General features: G+C 36.3%; 1 protein-coding gene across 12 annotated transcripts in view; it reads right to left on the bottom strand.

Annotated features, from left to right (window-relative positions):
* septin11.S (septin 11 S homeolog) overlaps positions 1-24,749 on the bottom strand; it is a 65,983-nt gene that overhangs the window by 10,318 nt on the left and 30,916 nt on the right. For 2 of the 12 annotated variants that reach the window (XM_041575759.1, XM_041575777.1), the window contains exons 3-9: positions 23,099-23,294; positions 20,585-20,771; positions 18,497-18,658; positions 17,296-17,392; positions 16,851-17,019; positions 12,644-12,776; positions 8,979-9,163 (exon numbers count right to left, since the gene is read on the bottom strand). In XM_041575759.1, coding sequence (XP_041431693.1) covers positions 8,979-9,163; positions 12,644-12,776; positions 16,851-17,019; positions 17,296-17,392; positions 18,497-18,658; positions 20,585-20,771; positions 23,099-23,294 — 1,129 coding nt within the window. Of the gene's footprint in view, positions 1-251; positions 1,378-2,776; positions 2,892-3,888; positions 4,598-8,971; positions 9,164-12,643; positions 12,777-16,850; positions 17,020-17,295; positions 17,393-18,496; positions 18,659-20,584; positions 20,772-23,098; positions 23,295-24,749 lie in introns of those variants that run through there. The other 10 variants (XR_005963987.1, XR_005963986.1, XR_005963989.1 and 7 more) reach the window with 10 other exon arrangements.

The following is a 24,749-nucleotide window of genomic DNA, read 5'->3' as shown; positions in this document are numbered from 1 at the left end:
TTAAGTAATTTGGACCCTAGCTACCAAATTGATTAAAATGCAAACTGAAGAGCTGCTGAATAAAATGCTAAATAACAAAAACCAAATGCAAATTGTCTCAGAATTTTACTCCCTACATAATACTAAACGTTATCTCAAAGGTGAACAACCCAATTGAGGACTGCAAGACAGTGGGCTAACATGTGTGATCTTTGACATTTACAAGTGATTACACTTCCAGAGATTTTTCCTATATGCAATGGGTTATTCTAGGGGGGGGGGGGGGGTCTGCACATGCACTTCTTCTATAAGTCAGTGCAATATGGATATGATCACATTATGCAACAGGTTAATTTAAATAAATGTTGCTTTTTAGCGTATTAAGCCAATCAAAGCTGTTGCCTTGCAATTATAAGAAGCATCACTTGGAACTTTGCTATACTTTTCGATTGGTAACCGTAAAACCCAAAACATTTGCTTTATACAGTTGACCACAGATTTCTTACGTATATACTTCATGCACAGTATATAGATCTTACGGTTTTACTTTAAGTTTATTAGGGAAGCAGCTCTGTACGCTTCACTTCCTTTTTCCGTTCAGCCAGTTCTTAACATTTGGGCATCTGCTCTTCTGCAAAGGCATTTAAGCCAGAACTACTGTGAATGTTCTTTCACCTAAGAGACACACAAATACCAGCTACAGCTTTCCTATAAGCAGCATAAACTCTCCAATTAAGATGAGAGGCAGAAAATACAAGAAATTCTAACAATAAAATACTATTTGCGTGCCAGTGATACAGCATGATGCAGTATTGAACAATGTTCAGAAATATCTGCAGGCAAATTATGGATCAGTCTGTAAACAAACTTAACATTTTTGTTGAGAAGTTAGCAAAGGGCACTGCCATGTAGTAAGGGGTGCGATTATGGTTACAAGAGACTTTACTTCATGATCCTTTGAGGCATTACCAAAAGGTATGGTATCCACTCTGTAAAGAAACGTCAAAGTAACCTTAAAAAATAACTAACATATGTATTTCTGAAAGTATATATGCGAAAACATATCGGATATCGTTCCCCTTACATGATGCACAAATAGGTTCTCTGCATACTTAAGAGAATAATGAAACAAACTAGGAGTTTAAAGAAGGAAGCCTAATGGCTACAACAACGGAATAAGATTTCAGCCAGTGTAGATCGCAAATTGTAATTTAGCATTAGAATTTCTTTAAACGCTCATGGTTTCAAGTATTGGCAGATTTCATTTGTAATTGGCAGCAATAAGGAAGTCAGCAAATACAAAAACCAGGGACCGTTTATACTTACATGCAGAGGAGGAAAAGCACATCCAATTAGGATTGGAACGGAGCCATTTATTCTGTGCACAGCCAAGGATTACTGTGGAAAAATATAGATACAGAAAGAAAGGCATAGAGGTGCGGAAGCAACAAGCTAAACATGGCCCAGGGATAACTCCCCAACATTACTATGAGAACTATTTATATTGATTTATTACATTTTCCCCACTAAAAAAAAAAAAAAAAAAAATGTGCTTGCTGTGTATCTAGAAGGCAAATAATATATGGTTTAGAACTTATGGGTCATGTTCAGTAAGGGGGTTCTTTAACAACACTGGGCTAGCAGCTCCACAGGCCAGATACGGAGCAACATGGCAGGCAATTCAAACGTTTATATTCCACGGGTGGTCCCTAAATAGACATCATTGCAGCTGGTCTGTCTGCTAATAGCTTCTCTCGGTGTAAACTGAATAACAGATCCCTTCTTCCAAAAACCTCTTTGCAATCTGATTTAGCCTGGGGGCTATATTACAGGTATGAGATCCATTATCGAGAAAGCTCCAAATTATGGAAGGACCGTCTCCCATAGACTTTTATTTAAATAATCCAAATTTTTAAAAACGAAATCCTTTTCCTCTGTAATAATAAAACAGTACCTTGTACTTGATCCAAACTAATATATAATTGATCCTTATTGGAAGCAGAACCAGCCTATTGGGTTTATGTAACATTTACATGATTTTCAAATTTTCATGCTTTTCTAAAGGTCCATTATCCGGAAAACCACAGGTCCCGAGCATTTTGGAGAACAGGTCTCATACCAGATCACTACAATCTGGCCACCCACTTCTGGGACAAATCACTTGCGACACAGTCAGAACTGGACCCATATAAGGCTACCAGAAGTATAGGATCTGTTTACAAGAGAGACCAAATGAAACTAACTTTAGATCATAGACTGAAATATGACCATTTTTGTAGTCCGGAAAAAATAATATATTAAGCTTCTCTTCCAAAGTTAATCCTAGGGATATAAATAGAATGATCATTACAGCTCTGAAAAGGCAAGGACCTTACCAAAAAATTAATCTGCACAGTTAGTTGTAAAAAAACAAAACAAAAAAAAAAACACCACCACAACACACAAAAAGGAAGTCAGTGCAAGACTTTACAGCATAATGAGTGAATTAGTGCAACCCATGGTAAGGAAACTGGTTTATGCATGTGGTGTTAGCCTCACCCATTCTACATTTGCCTTTGAACAGGACCTGCACATAATTAGGTGTCCTGACTATATGCCCCTCTACCCAGAGCCATGTTTGAGCAGTAAAAAGAATACAGGATGGTAATTTTGCCTTTAAAAAAAAACCAAGCAGGAAAAGGATGCATTTCGAAAAGCTGACTTGCTTTTAAGAAGAGGCAGTTGCAGGCAGTGTGGGGTATGCAGGGAAATTTGTGTTTGTATCGAGCATATTAAGAGGATAAACAAGAGAGGCTACCTAACTATGAGCAGAGGGGAAGCAGGCAAGACAGCATCAGGAGAGAATGAAATCCAGAGGTCAAAAGGAAAACACAGGCCGCCACTTCTTGGAATGTATCAGAAAAGGCAAGGTGCTGTCCAGGAAGTAACGGCATAGAAAGAGAATACAAAACACAGTTAAGTCAGTATTCTTACCATGTATGCTACAAATATGAATGCTCAGGATGTTAATGTTGGGACGGGAGCCAACATTTATACTCAAAAACAAATGGCAGTTTGGGTTCCGGACACATCAATTTCCTGATTTTAGAAGTCACGTATAGAAACACTGCTTCGACATGACGTTTATTAGAAGTACGTAACACTGATATAAGAAGGTGATTATGTGTTGCTTTATAAGCCAGTTGCCTTGCCAAACCACAGCTCTTCAAACAAGCATTAATGATGGCTGCAAGGAAATGTATCCACATACAAATAAGCTAGGCACAATTAACTTGGAACATGTATTATCCAGTGAACATGAAACTATACTACAATGTATATAGTTTCTAGTTTCATGAGAAGAGAATTAAGCTTCTTATTGTGTATAAGTGATACAATGGGGAGTGGGGTATAGAAACAAAGGTAAGTGGTATGAATATGCTACTTAATATACACAGCAGCACAGCTGAATGAAAATGCCCACTGCTTTTCGTAGCAACAATGTATGCAACTAGGCCTATATACCCTTGGGGAAGCATTGAAAAAATGCCTAGAAAATAATGCAATTATATATGTATATGTATGCTTACAATAATGAGATTTGCCACTGCATAATTACACTGCAGTACACCAAGTCTGTTTAAGGTATTCAAAAACATTAAAAACACAGAGCATTAGAATGATCAATACAAAAATTCAGAAATTTTGGGGAAGATGTAAAACTTAAAACAGAAGAGACTGCATGTATGCAGAAAAAGGAATATTGTGAGACTGCTCATTTTAAGTTAATTAAGCCCATTTATTTTTATGCAATACTTTTCCTTTAGATCCCAATGTCAATAAGCTACTGCAGAAATAGCTGCATTTTAAGGTCTCCGTTTTCAGAATAGCATATCCATGAGAAATGATTCACAGAGAAAAGAAAGCTTGTTATTTAGCAATCATTCTAACGTTTATTCGATTTGGATAAACTACTAGCAAACATTGCCATGATAGTCAGTGGTTCATGTGCATTTGAAAACTATTTCAGTTCTGTATAGTCTGACCAGCATGAAACATTACCTATTGTACAGATTTCAAAGGTTCTAGCCAATATTCTTGACATTGCTCACACTGGCATTTGAGGTAAATGTTTAGAAGGACTGTAATAAGTCTGAGTGGTAAAATAGAAGGTTTAAAGAAAATAAAAAGGCAAACTTGATTTATTAGACAAATGTACCCAGTAATCATTTAGCTTTGGCTAATATTTCTTACAGGGTTTCGTAATTCAGTCAGACAGTTCTTTTCGGAGCATTGGCATATTATTAGATTGCACATGATTCTGTAGAGAAATAAATTCAGTCTTAACACGTGTAGGTCAATTATCCGTGAATTACACTGATATTATCCAAATGGAGAATAATACTAAAGGCACAAGTAGCTGCCATTCACAGCAGGCCAGGCTGGGCAACATTCACTTTCCAGCAACAAGAGTCCATGTGCACGCAGATGCCCCCCCTCGTGCAGCCAAACAGGGTGCGTAAAATGAGTGATTAGTGATCTGTGTCTTGGGAAACACAAATGGCAGGGACACAATACTGCAAAAAGCAGGTGAATGCTGGAACATCCTTGGCTTGCCAGACTTTATGTGAAGCTCGCACTGCAAGTTAAAGGGGAAATAAAACACACAAAACACACACAAGAAAAAAAAATAAATAAAAAGAACATACTCACATTAGAAATGTAAAAACAGCAAAGTAAGGGCAAAGTAGAAAAAAGAAAAACTCAGAGCCCCAGCAATCATCTGTGGTACAGATGCCCATGCAGAAATCTCAATTAACAAACATGTAGGGCGAGACAAATACATGTATACATGGGTAGCTCTTTGTCAGAGATGGTCAAATTTGCAGCAAATCCATTTGTTAGGTGTAACATCTCATTATCCTTAGATGGGAAGTTCATAACAGATAGGATTGCTTGAAATTTGACATCTCTGTTCCACAGCTTATGTGCCAAGCTCAGTGTTAAATTACACATGCAGTTAGTTTATTTCTGCATTTCAGTTTTCATCTTAAGTGTTACTACAAGATTTCGAGATCTCGGAGGGTTTTTTGTTTTTAAACGGTGTTCCAATCCAACGCATTTCAACATTTTGTTTGATTACAGGGGCACTACCTCCATGACGCAAGGTGAGAATCTTTACAAGGGGTGGCAAAAAGTCACCTCTTGAAACTTTTTAAGAGCCGAATTTCTGGGGTTTAATCCGGAAATTCGGCTTTGCGAGTGCAGAGATTGCTATTGCGCTCATTGAACTAACGAGGTGGCCCTACTTTGACGTTGGTGTTTAAAGTGGGGGCGGCATTGAGGCTGTATGGGTGGGAGATTTAGTATAGTATAAGTTGTCGTATTAGCGCTGCTAAGTTGCACTGAGCATGAATGGTCAAAATGAGTTTGATTGTGAATCCTTATGATTAATCTGTTCCGATAGAAATGATTAATTTTAGGGTACCTGCATGGGGCTGCTATCCTTCTATATTTCTTACAGAGTATAAAGGAGGCACAATGTTGATTAAGGATGCACCAAATCTTGGATTCTGACCAATTCAAGCCTTTTTCAGCAAAATATCGCCAAATCCAAACCAAGTCCAAACCATTAAAGCAAGTGGATTGTGTGATTAAGGGGAGAGATTATTTTTATCCCACCCCTTCTGTTCCAGAATATGCATATGAGGTTTTGGATTTGGACAAATCCTTCATGAAAAATTTGGGGATTGTATTAACTATTTATATATTTGTATGGCGCTGTTAAGGATCCGCAGCGCTGAACAATGCATTAAGTACAATATATAAAAGTATACAAGGGGAAGACAAATCACATTATAAATATACACAGAAATCATTTCAGAACAAGTAGCTTTAAGTGTTATGTGGTAAGAGACACAGTGGGAAGGAGGTCCCTGCCCCGTAGAGCTTAGTCGATTCAGCTGAATCCCAAAACATCGACAACTGTTCATATATCTGAACAAGTTTTAAGAAAAATTTTGTTTAACAAATCAGGAGGGCTAAGGAAGCCGATAAAAAAACTTTGTGGCCAGCCAGCCCAAGTGGAATTGACTAAAAACTAAATTTTAACAGTAAAATCTGCACAAAATGCTAGAGGTAAAACAATCATTCACCTATGTTTTCCATTATACAAAAGTAAAAGGAAAATTAAATTAAAGTTTGAATACCAATGGGAAAAAAAAAAATCAGAGCTTGACACATAAACCATGTTACAGAGACTTGTTGTATGCAAAACAATGAAACCATTGTGTTAGTTAGTGCACAGAATCAATTCTGTTGCTGTGTTTAACAAAATAAAGATTGAACCTGACAGCAATATGCAAATAAATTAAAATATAACAAAATATTTTTAAATTTTTCTTCCAAAATCCTTCCATACCTGTAATTATATAGTTATGCCTTATTTATTGGTTATATCATGGTGTTCCAAATTGGTTTTCATAAAGAGTTCATATTTCTTGTTCAGTAATACATATAAATAGTGACAAAAAATAAAAAGGCTTATAGGCTTTTTTTTTTTAAATAAATTTCGTTAGACATGCATAAAAACTATGATATGCAACAGTAGGAATGGGAAGTTGCAGAAAAGTATTCATTGGAGCAAATCAACTGAACTAAATAAGTATATATTAATAATTGGGAGCCTTCACTGCACAGCAATAGCACTTCATTACAGCCAGGAAATTAATTAAAAGAATACAACGCACACAGGTATTTAATAATTGCTTTTCAGGAAAGATTAAATGAAAATGTAATTTATTATTATGTATTTTTAGAGCACCAACCTATTGTGCAGCGCTGTAAATTTTATATATATCATTATATATATATATATATATATATATATATATATATATATATATATATATATATAAAAAACAAAGGAATGAGGCTGTGACCACAGAATACATATAATCAAACTCAAGAGTCCTCTGCACTCAACCCATTATCAATATATTTAAGACAGCGACATTTTGTGCATACTGCTACTAAAAAATGCCTGATTCATTAAGAATTCTATTGCTTCATTATACATTTTACAAAGGGACTAGGTTTTACCTGCAACTTACTAGCTGCTTTCAAAGTAAACCTCCATACTTGGCTGCCCTTTTATTAGACACCAGTGGGATCACCTGACTATAGCTGGGAAGGGTGGGAGCTACAACATGGAGCTGGTCACTGCTCCTGTATAAACTATAACATACCGATACCACTGGAATCTCTCGAGATTTGTTATGTGGAAATGTAGTCCCATAAAAATAATTTATCTCCATATAAAGATACACAGTCATTTCCTGAGCTTATGGTGACTAATTTTGATTACAAAAGTGTAATGCGAGTAATGAATACAAAAACTGGTGCAGTGAGGTAAACATTCCTTAATTTCTCAATCCAGAATGGCAGACTTCCATGAATTAAAAAGTTATATTTAAGCCAATGATACTTATTACCTTTGCTATTTATAAACTTTGTTAGATGTGTGCTGTAGAGCAATGTGGAAGACCCGTTAAGCACTATACTATTAATCATGTAATTTTTTGAGAATAAAAAAAAAAAAAACCTTTAAAATTCCGAATAACATTTTACAAAAAAGATTAGGTGTCCAAATAGTGCAAAGAGCTGGGGTGCAAATTAGCAAATGTATGGAATGATATCCATATAAAAGGACCAGTAACAAAATACATTTAATGAACTCAGTGTTTGTGAGTCAGGCATCTCTGAAAACATTAAAAGATATGAAATGCACTGCATATTAGTTTAAGAAGGCGGTTGGTTCCCTGTTGGAATGATCACTAAATACAAAAAAATGCGTTCTCTTTTTTAATGCCTTACTATCTTATTTAGTTAGTTAGCATCTATAAAATGTATAAAAATCTAGGGGGGGCGGTGGAAGCACTCTTAAGGCCAATTTAAATATAATGGAAGTGCCACTTACAATGCACTTCCCTGGGCCCCTGTCTCATAAGTAATTCAATATAAATGCAAATGCATATGTTTACAAAACAGGGGTTTTCTATAAAATGTATGAAAGCAGTCTTAAGTGATGTAACAGTGGGCTGAAGGTCAAACAACTGATTAACAGCACCAGGACAGATGGCATAAGAACCAAAGAGAGAAATCAATGGCAATCTCAAGGTCACATGATAAACGATGTGAATCTCTTGCGCGACAATGTATATTCTGGACAGCTTAGCACTTATACAGTAAAGTTTGCATAGATCGAAATCTGCTTTATCAGTGGTCTATAGTATAAGAGCTAGGTTAGCCAAGTCATTTATTAGGGAATATGTGTAAAGAAACCAGAGAAACATATGTAAATTACACTAATTCATGTTCACCTATCCACCAAAAAAGTTAGAAAGTACTAGATAGAAGTTGGTCTCTCTGTAGTTTTGCAGCTTTTATAAATTACATCTTTCAACATCCTTAGCTAGTCATAATGGGATTCATCATTTGCAAAGACTGGAATGTGAAGTCTACACTTTATATTTCTTCACTATAAAACTTTGTAGTGCATTAGAGACATGGTTCACCATAAAATAAACTTTAGAATGATGTAGACAGCAGTATTGTAACACAATTTGCATTTGTTTTATTTTACCTTGCTGCTTCTGCAACGTTGTGGTTTGGAATTCCAGCTGCTTGCAATAGATTGCTCTATATTAAACTAAAAGTTTATCTAAGGGTAAACTTCCTTTAAAGGCTTCAAACATCCTTAGTTAAAAGAGAAATATATGTAGATACTACTCTGTGAATTTTGCTTGTCGCTATTTTTTTTCTGTAGCCAAGGACATTGATACCTGATCCCATGACTTCTTAGTAAATAGCAATGCTGAAGAATTTCCCTCAAGGCAAAAAAAGAAAAAAAATCTAAAATAATTCTGATTTTCCCTGTTGGGAAATTGAAAGCATCCACAATGACTGGATAATTAGAACACAGGTTTGAAATGAGTCACACATAGCTACAGACCGCTTACTTTTTCTTGTCCTTGTCTTTCTTGGTTTGAGTGCCGGCCTGCTGAGCTTGGGACTGGAGAAGCTGTGTGGCTGCTTTTTTCTTCTGGAACATGTTAACTTCATCATCTATCTCTTTCTTTTTGTCCTCTAGCTTCTTTTTCTCTTCCTGGTGGGTTCTCTTAAGGAGGTCAAATTTCTCATGAAGCTAAAAGAAGGAATCGCAGTTTGTATGTAAATTATGAGGATATCAGAAGTCACCTTAAAGTTTTGTAACCTACATAAAATCACCCTTGTAACACCTCTATTGTTCACATCCTAAAGCCCTGTACAAAGACCCAGACTAAAACTGCCCACATTGTTCACACCTTATTCAAAATGATAATGAGGCAGCAGCACTGTGTCACTGTATGTAGTACATGTTAGAGTGGTCTTGATAGATTTCCCTGTCTCCTGCTCTGTTTTGCCCTATGCTCTCTGTGTGTGCCATACTCTGCCTTCCCTATGCTCCCTGTGTGTGCCATGCTCTGCCTAACCTATGCTCCATGTGTGTGCCATGCTCTGCCTGCCCTATGCTCCCTTTGTGTGCCATGCTCTGCCTGCCCCATACTCCCTGGGTGTACCATAATCTGCCTTCACTATGCTCCCTGTGTGTGCCATGCTCTGCCTGTGTGTGTCCTGCTCTTCCTGTGAAACATAAGCCTGGCATTTGATCTGGGGGGGTTGTTGGCATTTGAAAATTATTGTTAGGGACCCCTAAGGTGTTTAATCATGTGCTACGGGGTACTGTGTTATCCACAGGGGTGGAGGAGGTATATGGATTTAAGGGTATGTCTTAATAGAACAACTTTTTTCACATATGAGTGGTGCTATATTTGGTGCACTATTAATGTGGACATGGTTTTGTGGTAACATGGGTGTGGTTTAAAACAGGGCGTGGCCAACACTGGCTTCATTATCGGCCCTTAACCATGTAGACCAGAAAAATTCTGACCCTCGGTAGCACAGAAGTTGGACAGCACAGGTGTACATCATTCCCTAAATTAAAAGTGCATAGAGATGGAATAATTTCTGAACAGTGCTTAGTAAGTTCACGTCACAAAAGCTTTAAAACTTGTGTATTAAAAAATATAATTCATATTTCTACTTAAACATATAAACATTTTACAATTAAATTCAGAATGCAATGACTTGTATGAAAGCAATGTCAAAATATATAATGGCTCTTAAAACAATGTGTCAGAAGTCAGTTCTGTTTAATGTCTCCTAATCAGCTGGTGGTTGATACACTGTCTTAAGCGTAATTTAAGTGTAGAAATATCTTCAAAAACAGGGAAATTGTTTAATGTATAGTGGAAAAAATGCTTACAAAAAGAAAGCACTGTTTTTGGTTGGACACTACCTTCAGGTAAAAAAGAACTAGAACAGATTGTTTTTGTTTTGGATCATATATGCTCACAGCAAGTTATCTGCCCCAAGAACCTCTAGTGGAGGACTAGAACTAGTAAGAGCAGTCTCACTCACAGCAGCGCTTCATCATTTATTGTACTTGTAACAAACTTAAGGTCATAGGAAATGCAAAGTGCGCTATTTCCACTGCAGAGTACTTCCCATTCGGATTTTTAAGATAATGGCTTAATAAAGACTGCGGTGGTCAGAAAAGATTAATTTGCAATAGATCTGGGGACTACCACAACACAGAAACAGTTTTCTGGGTCTCCTGGTTGCAGGCCTGCAGTATGGTAGTTAAGCCACTGCCTCAAACAGCATTCTTAGGATTTTTACTTTCTTGCAATAAACTACCGTATATACTTGAGTATAAGCCGATCCGAGTATAAGCCGAGGTACCTAATTTTATCTACGAAAACTGGGAAAATGTATTGACTCTAGTATAAGCCTAGACACAACTACAGCCCTGTCTCCCAGCAGCACACATTCCGCCAAAGAGACCCCCCACCCAGCGATCAACCGGACTTCTTTGCAAAGTTGATGGTGACAGAGAATTGCCAAACGGATTACTGTGTGCATTGTCCCACTACCATGTGCAGAGGGTGCTGTGTGATATTGGCATCACTGTTAATCCTTCATACAACCAACAGAGGGCACTGTGTGATATTGCAGTCACTGTTAATCTTTCATATAACCAACAGATGGCGCTGTGTGATATTGCAGTCACTGTTATTCTTTCATACAACCAACAGAGGGCGCACTGTTATTCTTTCATATAACCAGCAGAGGGTGCTGTGTGATATTGCAGTCACTGTTATTCTTTCATATAACCAACAGAAGGCGCACTGTTATTCTTTCATATAACCAACAGATGGCGCTGTGTGATATTGCAGTCTCTCCCCAAGTGAACTGTTGGTATAGGAATGATTAAAAGTGACTGCAATCTCAGCTACTGCCCGCTGACCAGAGCATAAGCCAAGGTAGACTTTTTTCAGCACATAGTGGAAACACTACAATAGTTTATATAAACAAGCTGCTGTGGAGCAATGGCTATATGGAACAGGTTAACTAATGGATAACAGATAACACCATTAGACAGACAGAGCTTATCTGCCATCTGCTGTGTAAATTGAGCTTATTCTCCTTTGAATGGCTGTTCCCATTGCTACACAGCAGCTTATTTATATAAACAATAGTAGCGTTTCTTAAGCAAACACAACAGTTTTACCAGTGCAGGGCAACACTGCATTATATTTCCATTACTTTAAAGGAGAAGGAAAGCTACGGAGGCATTTTATTGCCAATAGATTAGCTGCAATAGTGCAAGCTAGAATGCTATATTTATTCTGTAGAATGTTTTACCATACCTGAGTAAAAAGCTCTAGAAACTCTCTGTTTGTTTAGAATAGGAGCTGCAGTATTAATGTGGTGTGACATCACTTCCTGCCTGAGTCTCTCCCTGCTCTTGGCTCAGATTACAGTAGAGAAGGGAGGGGAGCAAACTGAGCATGCTCTTGCCCAGGGCAATGAGGTTTAAGCTGAAGGCAGGAAGTCTAATACAGAAGCCCATGTGTACACAATAGAAGGAAAGAAATGCTGTGTTTCTTTTGACAGGGGACTCAGAGCAACATTACTTTGGGGGTTTACTGGTATATTTAGATGGACCTTTCTGATAAGGCTTACTTAGTTTTAACCTTTCCTTCTCCTTTAAAACACTTATTTTTTGACATTACTGTTCCTTTAAGGAGTGACAATATAACGTAGTGTTGTCCTATATAAAACAAGCACTATTATATAGACAAGCTGCTATTTAGCCATGGGGTCAGCCATTCAAACACAGGATCCACAGTACGTTTAATAATCCCATTGTATACTACATATTTTATCTGTTCTCTGTAGTGTATGCTGTGCATTTTCTCATTTTTCAGCTATGAATGGTTGTCCCCATGGCTACACAGCACAGCTACTACTGTAGAGTTTTTGAAGCAAACACATCAGTTTTACCTACAGTATGTAGCACAACAGTACATTATATTTTAATTACTTTAAAATAATTTAATTTTTTGGTGTTACTGTTCCTTTAATATATTTTAAATAATATCCTGCCATGCTAGGTTTTTGGGCAAACTTCACCCCATTTTGATTTTATTTATTTGAAGAGTGCTACCTCTGTATCAAATGCAGCTGCTTAGCTGCCCAAAAAGATCTTATGACTTAATATGAAGATCTTTTATCTTACTTCTTTTTCTGCTTCTTTGAGTTCAGCTTCTTTTTCTTTTACTCTCATGACAAACATTTGTCTCATTTCCTCCTCCTTCTTTTGCAGGTCTCCCAAGAATTCATTCCTTTTTGCTTCATAGGTTTCTTGTAGACTAAAAAAAAAAATAACACAATCATATTAGAAAAGGCATCTGCATACATGTACATAGGAAACATTAACAAAGCCATCGTTACCAAAGATAAATATGAAATAATAAAAAACAACCTTTTTTAGCATAATATTGTGAGGGTTATCTATTTCTTCATGCAGTTTTACTGTGGTGTGTTTGTTAGATTAACATTGAAAAATTAGCATTAAACACCAATATTATCTGTATTTTTGTCTGCACCCAGATTCTAGATGGTCCATACTCCAAGTCCTGAAAAACATACCGTAACAGGTTTTCAAACTGTCACTGCTACGCCAGGGGGCCACAGTAGAGGATAGGCTGGGTCAGCAATAAAGTCACCAATCCTGATATGTGCAGTCAAACATTATTTGCAGTACTAGTTGTGGAAGCCCAGCCTGAAGTATAAGGTTGAGCTTTTTTGGTGAATAATTACTACTTCTAGATATTCTCTGAACAACAGATGATGACTGAAAAAACAGTGTTGTCATATATTTTTGCAGGTGGGGCCCAGAAGCAGAACTAGTAAAAGCAGAGACCCAGAACAATGCACAGCTGTAATATGTAACTAAATATTCTTCTAAACTTTTGGGTGGTGTATGTGCTCTTAAAGAATTTCCTGTTGGAGCCATCAATTATCATGCCACCGAGAGAAAGCCTTTATTTCCCCTGCACATTTTGGTATAAGACTGCTGCTTTTATGAACCTACCATATTGATCTGCATTTCTCATATCTGTGTAATTTGGGATTGGTAGTAAGCAACTTTGAAAGTTTTACATAAAAGTAGTAGTACAGGTATGGGATCCGTTATCCAGAATGCTCAGGACCTCAGGACCGTCTGGATAACGTATCTTTCCGTAATTTGGATCTTCACACCTTGTGTTTACTAGAAAATTATGTAAACATTAAATAAACCCAATAGGCTGGTTCTGCTTCCAATAAAGATTAATTATAACTTAGTATGGATCTTCTACAGGGTACTGTTTCATTCTTACAGAGAAAAATAAAATAATCATTAAAAAATTGCATTTTTTGGATAAATGGCATCTATGGGAGATGGCCTTTCCGTAATTCCGATCTTTCTCGATAATGGTTTTCCGGGTAATGGAAACCATACCTGTACTTTACAACGCTATGACATTTTCCAAGAATGGTTTCAAGATTAAGCACAATTAGTCTTGGTAAGTATGCACAAGCTATTACATTATGTTCTTTCTTATGTCTTTTCCTTTTCGCTACAAAATATAAAGATAAGGTGACAAAGAATGAAGTTAAAAAATGCAGCATGGAAGCATTGAACTATGAAGGAATAAAGGAAACATGCTCTTCCAAGCCTAATATGGGTAGGTTAGATGGGGTCTCCAGTTACACAGGAAGTCACCAAATTCCTTAAATGCCTACAAGAGATATTTAAATACTGCTGCAGTTTTTTGTTAAGACAAGCATAAGAAAGCATTGCTAAGATTGGCTAATATCTCCGCTGATCAGAAAACATCCCAAGCACTATATATAACATGGGATTGGCATGGTTTGCTGCAGTTACAGGGCTGATTAGATATTAAACAGCAGTCTATGTGAGCTTTTCTGCTTCAACAGGCACAAGAAAATTAAATATAAAGCTCTGTTGAGAACAAATCTTAATACCATTTAATTGAAAAGTATATTGACCCTGGCCCATCGCAATTAATCAAACATTTTAAAGGATAAGGAAAGCTACAGAGGCATTTTATTGCCAATAGATTAGCTGCAATAGTGCAAGCTAGAATGCTATATTTATTCTGTAGAATGTTTTACCATACCTGAGTAAAAAGCTCTAGATGCTCTCTGTCTGTTTAGAATAGCAGCTGCAGTATTAGCTTGGTGTGACATCACTTTATGCCTGAGTCTCTCCCTGCTCACTTATAGCTCTGGGCTCAGATTACAGCAGAGAATGATGGGGGGGGGGAGCAAAATGAGCATGCTCACGCTCTGGGCAAGGAGGTTTAAGCTGAAGGCAGGAAGTCTGATTCTGGAGCCCATGTCTACACAATAGAAGGAAAGAAATGCATGGTTTCTTTTGACAGGGGACTCAGAGCAGCACTATTTTGAGGGTTTACTGGTATATTTAGATGGACCTTTCTGATAAAGCTTACTTAGTTTTAACCTTTCCTTCTCCTTTAAATCTGCCCCAAGGTTGCTTTGCTATACCTACACAAGTAACAAGTCCTTGAAGTCTCTTATATGGAATTACAGTTCTGTGAAACACATTTGACTACTGGCATTTACATGCAGGCATTCAACTGGGAATAACAATTCGCTCACAGGGTCCTTTCTCTGTCCCCAGCTCTCGGTTATGTCTACCACAGTGCTCTGTGCTTTATCATTGTGGGAGCTGCAGTAGCACTAAAAACATTGTGAGAGACCAATATTTCATGTCAACTCTTTTTAACAGACAGCAATTAAGGGAAAATGAGGACATAAAATCTTGTGGTACTACATGCATTAACAAGTTGCTATTTTCCTCTATTCAGTGATCAGCTCACATCAGCCTAGTATGGAATGGAAAATGCACTGGACTTTTAAAATAAATAAATTAGCAATACTACAGAGACCTGTTGCAACACCTTGTGATCCTGGCTACATGGTTTAATCTCACAATGTTCTGGCACACTTAGGGGTATACTGTGGTGATCTCTAACATCACTTTTTGATAAATATACCCCATTAGTGTGCCTATCGTGGCTGCCTTGTTTGCTGTAGCACCGAGTTTCAGAAGAAAAAAAAAGTAGCACTGAGTTTCAGGAGAAAAAAAAAAAAAAGATCTATAGAAATAATTTCCCTTTCTTAGAACATCAATTTTTTGATCAGAAGATATGGGGATTTTACATCATATTCTACATGTAGACATATACAATTTGCATTCTGTCTGAATTTTTGTGGTTTTCAAATAATATAGCTCTCTGTGTAGCAGCTCTATAGTTTGAAATTTTATTCACCGATTGCTAGTGTCCAATATATTATATCCTAGCAACCAGGCAGCGGTTAGACAGGTAAATTAATAGGGGAAAACTGAACAGAAAAATAACAGCAATGGTAAGAAAAAAGGCTCATCCCAAAAAGTAATAGTTTCTGTACCTACCAAGCTCACTGACCCCAAAAACTAGGTTGCATTTTTAAATAAAAAGCTGAAATGAGGCAGAAGAGATTAGCAAATTATGGATTTATAAAAATGTAAAATGAATAACAATTGAAAAGTTGCTAAGAATAGCACATTCTATAACATATAAGGGGGAAATGTTATAAAAGTACCAAAGAGAAAACCAATTTGCAAAAATAAAAATCTGCATTTTGCAATGTTATATTGTTCGTCAGACTGATATTGCATTGTGGATTTTTTGAAGAAAACATAACTTTTCAGTAACAAGTTTTATTACATACACTGGCACAAACTATAAAGCTAAATAGTTCCCAGGTTGTTAAAATCTAGATTAAATTTGCGCAAAGGCATACATTTTTCATTACAGACTTTTATTGCATTCCCCAATAAAAGATAAATTAAAAGCTGTCACAGGAAAACATGCTTATATTCAAAATGAGGTAATTAGTTAATAGTGCTGCTCCAGCAGAATTCTGCACAGAAATCAAGTGTTCCAAAAGAACAAACATATTTGAGATGAGATTATCAATCAATAGTAAAACACCCAAGTGTAACCACCATTCCTCTAGTTCCATTGGGAAGGAGAAACAATAGCTTATGTGAAAGTAGTTCCATTGCACAGATCAGGCGCAATGACCGAAGAAGGTTGCCTACACATTATTAAAAATAAAAAACTTGTTGGTTCAGGAATACAATTTTATTTGTTAGAATGAATTATTTGTAATGTAAAGAATGCACTTTAGAAATAAAAACCACACCATAAAAATCATGACAGTATCCCTGGGAACGGCCCCTTAAATAAAATGATAAAATAGGCAATATCCCTATTTTAAACCTAAGCAAACTAGACAAGGCTTGTACCAAAATGTACTGTGCCCATTTCTTAATTTTTTTCCCCTTTAAATGAAACATTCATCTTTACCTGAATGGCTTGTTGTCAGGGTCTGTGTCTTTGAACCCCATCTCCTCCAACTTACAACGCCTGTACAGCTCATAGTGACGAGCATGTGTCTGCTCTCTTAGGTCCTCCATGTTCACTCTGATAAGCATTTCTCTGAGCTTCACAAAGTCACAGTGGTTTTCATTTTCAACTAAGGAAGGACAGACCTCACATTAGTGGTATAACCAAGTAGTGAAGGGATGTGGAGTGAGTATATGTATAACAAAATGATGAGGAAAAGCTTGAAAATAAGACTTAACTCACATACTGAGCTTGCTTTCAGGGAAAAAAAACAAATGAAACTAACACCCCACAAGGTGTTCACAAAAACAGAAAGAAGATCCTGTTTTAGTTCATATGGAATTACATGAAGTGGGAATCCTTAAAAAATCCTTTTAAAAATACAAATAACAACTTTGTAACATACCCTGCACAATACCCCAAGGATATTGCCTTGCTTTAGCCATTTTATTGCCAATTTTGACTTCTTCTGTACTGCCAACAACAGCAAAGGGCAAGTGTACCTGTAGAAATGAAATTATATTTTATTTTTAAATGGATATAATTCAGAAGATTAATCACTCCTCAACCTCAATTTAAAAATGTAACACCCAACAAACTAAGTGTAAAAGATCTTGCTTCTTTATCTATGCAAGTGATAGGGATAATAACAGTAAAACAAGCTAATTGAAAGGCTATCTAGCAACGAGAGGCTACTTTTACAAGACACAGGCAGTCCCCGGGTTATGTACGAGATAGGGTCTGCAGGTTTGTTCTTAAGTTAAATTTGTATGTAAGTTGAAATAAATACATTTATTTATTAAATGCAACTTAGATGTCTTAACATAATATTTATTTTTACCTTTTTGTGCCTATTTATTTTTACCTTTCTGTGCTCTGCAGTAGACAGCACACACCAGAGGGGATTGAGGCAGGGGATTTATTAAAGCTGAATGCTAATAAAAGTCAAGCAAACCATAGTATGTTACTGGACCAGCCACCGTCTGTAATTGTGAGTTGTATGTAAGTCAGGTGAATTTAACTCGAGGACTCCCTGAATTTCAATATATTTTTTCAGTTAGGTTATTACTCTTTAAAGGGGCGGTTCACCTTTGAGATAACTTTTAGTATGATGTATTTGCAGTTGGTTAAAATTTATTATTATTTGTGGTTTTTGAGTTATTTAGCATTTTATTCGGCAGCTTTTCAATTAACACTTTAAGCAATCTGGTTGCTAGGGTGCAAATTCCCCAAGCAACCGTGCACTGATTTGAATAAGAGACTGGAATATGAATAGGAGAGGAGCTGAATAGAAAAACCAGGAATATCAAGTAGCAAGAGACATTTGTAGCCTTACAGAGCATTTGCTTTTTAGAAGAGAGTCAGTGATGCCCATTTGAAAGCTGCAAAGAGCCAGAAGAAAAAGGCAAATAACTATAAAAAATAAATAAATAATGAAAACCAATTAAAAAGTTGCTTAGCATTGGCCATGCTATAACATACTAAAAGTTACCTTAAAGGTGAACTCTCTTTTATATGTGGGCATTCATATATGTGTTTAGTTCCAGGCAAATTGAAAGTACCCAATCATATTAGCTAGCAGTATTTACAACCAATATGTAACTTACACTCATTGTTGCATTGATCTCTGCAACGGTCTCTTCATCTGTAGGGAACTGGTAGATTTGCACCCCGTTGCTGACCAACTCACTCATAATTTTGCTTTTGAATTTGTGGAGCTCGTTTTTGGCAATTGTATCTGCTTTTGCAATTATTGGAATAATGTTTACCTATTATATGAAAAATATTGTTATGCACCGGAATATTTTAAAATACAGGCAGTATTGCAAAATATTTGTTTAATAAAAATACATGACAAATCATTAACATTTTTGGTGATCTTGTTGCTTCTGAAAATGCAAGTTCAAAAACAGTTTGACAGATGTTATTTGTAAAAACACAGGCTTGTATAGGTTTTCCAGTGAAAATGTTAATTTGCCTAGTCATACCTTTAGTTATTCATGGGCATCCAGGAAGAAACAGAATCTGAAAGGCTAATGACTGCACTTCAAATGAGGGAAACAATAATATTGTTGCTTATTATGCAAATGAGCATTCGCCAAGATGGCCAGTCACACCAGGAGTGGTACGCTTTTCTTTAAAAAAAAAAAAAACAAACAAAAAAACAAAACAAACTATGGTTTCCCCCATCCAGTAGGGGAAATATTTTTTTTATTTGTGATAGTTGTCCTTTATGGCCACTAGAGTAGCCCTAAAGTAGTGATTGTTCCATAAGACTGGCAGACACTTCTTTCCTAATATATATAAATTCAACAAGTTCTGCTTTCTTTCAATCGATTACTAAGCAGGAATTAAATATTAAAGGAACAGTTCAGTGTAAAAATAAAAACTGGATAAATAGATTGGCTGTGCAAAATAAAAAAAGTTTCTAATATAGTTAGGCAAACATGAAATCTATAAAGGCTGGAGTGACTGATGTCTTACATAAAAGCCAGAACACTGCTTCCTGCTATTCAGCTCTCTAACTCAGAGGGGAGTCACATGGGACATAACTGTTCAATGAGTTTGCAATTGATCCTTATTCAACTCAGATTCAAAAACCCCTCAAGTCAGTGATTGGTTACTGCTTGGTCACCAGGGTAACCAGTCAGTGGAAACCAAGAGACCTGAAAAGCAGGAAGTAGTATTCTGTTCTGTTACATTTCCAGTCACTCCAGCCTTTATTCATTACATTTTTGCCTAACTAACCATATTAAGATTTTTTTATTTTATTTTGTGCAGCCTATCCATTTACCCAGTGTTTATTTTTATACTTAATTCCTTTATGAAAAATGTTCTTACAACACAAATCATAAAAGGTAAAGAAAAAAAATCAGGCTAAAACAATTCCACTCTCTACCAACAGATGGTAAACTTTCACAGCATCAGACCTGCAGCTAATCTATTGGCAATAAAATGCCTCCATAGCTTTCCTTCTCCTTTAAGACATCTCTACCTTGAGAAGGGTTTCTACAGTAATGAAAACTACTTCACAACATCAAGCCAAGTCAAAAACACTCTCTAAAAAAAATAGGTGTAATATTGTCAAAGTCTACAGTATAAAGAAGTAAATACAGAAAATAAAAATAAAGCAAATACAGAGGATTTACCACAAAGTCAAAACCAATGATAAGCCCCAAGAACAGGAAGGCCAGATTAGACTTTACTAGAAAATAGTTCAGATGAAACTACGGTAAGTCAACATGTACCAAATGACATGAAGAGTGGGGTATGGAAAAGGCCAGTATGGCTGCCAATTTAAACAGGTCACTTGGATTGTATAGATCTATATTATGTGCTAATATTCATCCAAATGTTGCAAAACTGATGACATGGTGTTTTACAGATTGACAACAAATAAATGAAATATTCTTCAATGACCAACAAGTAACCCATTTTAATGTTCATCTCAGTTGCTCATGATAAAACTGAAGAAGAAATACCAACAAGCAACAACCCAAGAGAGCTGCAGTAAAGGCCCTGCAAAGCAAATAATAACAAAATTAGGAATCTCTAGAAAGCACAATGAACGTAAAATGCAACCATACCACTCCCTACAAAAAAACGACACTATCTACCTACCTTGTTTTTATACAAGAATTACAGTAATGAAAAAGGTAACAAAGATGAGCTTAAATATATCCATAGTCAAGTACCTTACTGTCTAACTTTTTCATGGTGACCAAATCAAGTGATTTCAAGGAATGTCCAGTAGGTGCAATGAAGTAAAGACAGGCATGTATCCTGGTATCATGATAATTATACAGGGATCTCTTGATCTTGAGCTCTTCTTGGAGGTAAGCTTCAAACTGTGCATCAATGTACTCCACAATGGGTCTGTAACTAAAATAGAACTTCTGTAAGCATTTTTAGAAACATAGTACATAAGTAGCAAACATTGACAGAGTACAAAAACCTTTGAACATTGGAGTAAAACTTCAATTAATTTGGATGATTGAATAACTTGCTGCTTCTACAGCTGACCCAGCCAACCTCTGCTACTAAAATTACCCAGGAGTTTGCATTGTGCCTTTCAAGCTTCCAATAAGGAGGACATAGCTAGGATCTCCTTTACATTCCTCAATATAGCTGCAACAAAACCAATTTTTTTTTTACAAATACATTTAATTAAACAAAGGCAGGGAGGGCAGGAAGCCATAATGCATCTTCTGTCTTATGGCCATGACAAATCCTTACAGAACCCCTTATATACAGTAAGGTTTACCAGCTGACAGTCAGTCAAAGTTAATTACTAATACTAGTCTAACCAAGCTAAGTTGACATTTACAAATAAAATTAGAACTCTGCGGCAGCCATGCTTTTGTGCATGAAGTGTGTGTGCGCGACAGTCCAGGATATGAGTGGATTATTAAACCCGGGCTCATTATGAACATATTCCAACAGCAGTGCCAGAATATATTATTGCCCCATCTGCTGGAAAATACTGTAGTATTTTTTAATTTTCATGCAGGCTTCTTGCTTGTGGGCCTGCCACTATAAGGAAGTCTTACTCCAATTAAAACGTCATAAAAAAAGCTTTGGCTTTTTAGCCTTGGCAATTAGAAACTCAACCAAAGACAGGATGTTGCAATTATTGTCAAGTTAATCTTTGACATCAGTTTCCTTAAGGAAACTTCCTCCTGCATAATCAATTTATAAGTTGGATGGGAAAAGTCCACTTATCACATTTAGCTTTATGTACAAATAATGTTATATCTATTTCAGCTGATTATGCTAAATGTATTCATTTAAAAACTCCACCAATTTGCAATTCTTAGCAGTTTCAACCTTAACTACAATTGCAACAACAATAAAGAAAAATGCATTGTCAAACTGGACAGTTGTGAAACATGCTTCTTTTCCTGTCCACACTTCCTAATAGGCTCTGTATTTCAGCAGGCACATCCCTCCTGAGAGAGCACAGTGGATGCAGAGTTTGTCATTGATATGTATAATTCTATTTTACCTATACTAGGAAACAGCTGGGGGAAAAGACGACAAAGGTCGTAGAATCTAATTTGTAATAATTTGCAGTATTAAATCACTGTTATAGTGATGTCATCTAGAGAGCTGACTGTGATTTAAAGAGTCAAATTCTATACAAGTCAACAGTTAATTTAATTGACCATACCTAGAATAAACAGATCATTTTGTGCTGGCATCTGCAAAATCAAATTCTAACCTTTGATAAATCATTCTTTTTGTTGTTGTTGTAGGATATTTACTTGCATTATTTTGGCAACTAAAGGACTACACAATACAAAAAAGGGGGTCCCTTAATCACGTTCATTTAATATTGACCATGCAATAATAAAAATATTTGCTTTTTGAGCTTTCCGTTTTTAGGTGAAAGCATTTTAATTGAAATTTGTCTTGTTGGTAAATGGAAACTTTTATTCATTATTATACAGTTATATTTAACCTTTTCAGGAAAGTACTATGCTCCCAACTTTTATACCAACCATATTAAAATATAAAAAAAGAGATGGGGAGCAGCACAAGCATGAAGAAAGCGCCTGGGGTGACATATAAGAGCAGTAATTTGCTATTTGGTAGCCTCAATGTGGACTGGCAGCCTAAATGAGGTTCTGTTTGGTAGTACACCTGGTTTTTATGCAACCAAAACTTGCCACCAAGCCAGTCATTAAAGAATAAGCAATTGCTTTGAGGCAACTGGGGGCAACATCCATGGGGATGGAGAGCAACATGTTGCTCACAGGTCACTAGTTGGAGATCACTACACTAACACACTATATGCCACACAAATCTCTCACAATGAAGTTATTCCCTTTACCATGTCGTATGCAAAAAAAATCTAAGTTTTGCCCTATCGCCTATTATATAAAATCAGAGTCCATGACTAAACCCAGGGGTGCTCCGCCAATGAGGCGAGTTGAGGCAACTGCCTCAGTCGGAAATTCAGCTCTTCTAGTGCAGAGCGCACAACTTCGAACAGTCTCAAGTGAACAAAATTACTACTAGTATGATGTTGCAAGGAAGAACAAGGGTGTAAAAAGTAAAAATGTTTGATCTACATCCACATTATTTCGAGCCAACACTGTTCCTGAGTGTTTATGTGCCCCATGCCATGTGTTTGTGGAAATGGTCTAGTTCCACAAATGATTTATGACATTGTGGGCAATTATAAACTTGTTAAACTATATATGTACCTGTCGTCTTTATTTATCTGGTCCCCAAATCCTACAGTATCTACAATGGTTAGCTTCAGTCGCACATTGCTCTCTTGAAGTTCATAACTTCTTGCTTTTAACCGCACTGCTGGTTCACTGTGAGACACTGGCTCATTTTCAAACTTTGTATTGAAAATAGTATCCATTAATGTTGATTTTCCAATTCCTGTCTCGCCTACAGAGAAAGAGAAAAGTGTAATGTCTGAACAAAGCTAACACACTTTGATAACACTCTTAAAACATGTGCCAACTTGGTTGCATATCTGCTTGGTTTTCTTGTTGTATAAAACCCACATTTTAATTAGATGACTGTAAGTCATCAACATTAGAGGCGTCATGGCTGACTATACCATCCCCTTAAAGGAAAACTATACCCCCCAAACAATGTAGGTCTCTATAAAAAGATATTGCATAAAACAGCTCATATGTAAAATCCTGCTTCATGTAAATAAACCATTTTCATAATAATATACTTTTCTAGTAGTATGTGCCATTGGGTAATCATAAATAGAAAATTGCCATTTTAAAAAATAAGGGCTGCCCCCTGGGATCGTAGGATTCACTGTACTCACAAACATACCAACAAACTATACATGTTAGGTCACATGAGCCAATTAACAGACAGAGTTGTGTCTGTTACAGTTAGAGTTGAAGTATTTCTGGTCAGGTGATCTCTGAGACAGCACACAGACCATCACGAAATGGTGGCTCAAGGCAAGAGATGTAAAAGGGCAATATTTACTTAAATATATATTCCAGTTTGGTGAGATTCTTTAATATGCCACTTAATATGATATGAACTATCTGTTGCTTAAGTGTTCATTTTGGGGGTATAGTTTTCCTTTAAGTGATATATGGTTTTTAAAGGAACAACAACAGCAAAAAATTAAAGTGTTTTAAAGACAAGACAGTGTAATGTACTGGTGCCCAGCCTTGGCAAAAACCAATGTGTTAACTTCGGAAAAACAACAATAGTTTATATAAACATGGTTCTGTGTAGCCGTGGAGGCAGCCATTCAAGCATAGGACACATAGCAGATAACAGTAGTTCTGAAGAATCCCACTGTATGTTACAGCACTTATCTGTTATGTTTCTTTTCTCCTTTTGCAGCTTTTAATAGCTGCCCATGGTTGCACAGCAGCTTGTTTATATAACTATAGTTGTGTTTCTGAAGCAAACACACTAATTTTACCACTCATTTTTTCAGTGTTACAGTTTCTTTAATGCCAAATGCAATATGGGACACATCTGGGATGTCAAATACAAAACGTTAACCTTAGTGGAGACAAAGCTAAACATTATGTACTCATTTTCAATATACTATTTTGTTTAATTATTAAAAAAAAAAAAATCGCATTCCTCACATTGTAACATCTACTCTGTTTTCATTCAGTACAGAAGGCCACATTTAGTAAGCAGCTAATAAAAGTATAAAATAATCCAGTATAACCAAGTGTGTGCATAAGCAGTGATCTTTAGTATAAGCACAGAACAAACTTTTATGTAAACAGCATGGCAAGAAGACAGCTGTTTCATAGCATTCACTTCCTGTCAACATCCATTCCCAGATTGAAAATATAACTAAATGTAGAAGAACAAATAGCCAACAAAAATACATATTTAAAAGTT

This window comes from Xenopus laevis, chromosome 1S (genome assembly GCF_017654675.1).
Source record: "Xenopus laevis strain J_2021 chromosome 1S, Xenopus_laevis_v10.1, whole genome shotgun sequence".
In the NCBI taxonomy this organism is placed as follows: domain Eukaryota; kingdom Metazoa; phylum Chordata; class Amphibia; order Anura; family Pipidae; genus Xenopus; species Xenopus laevis.
Note: the sequence above shows the minus strand (reverse complement) of the source record. Positions and strands in the feature narration are given on the sequence as shown.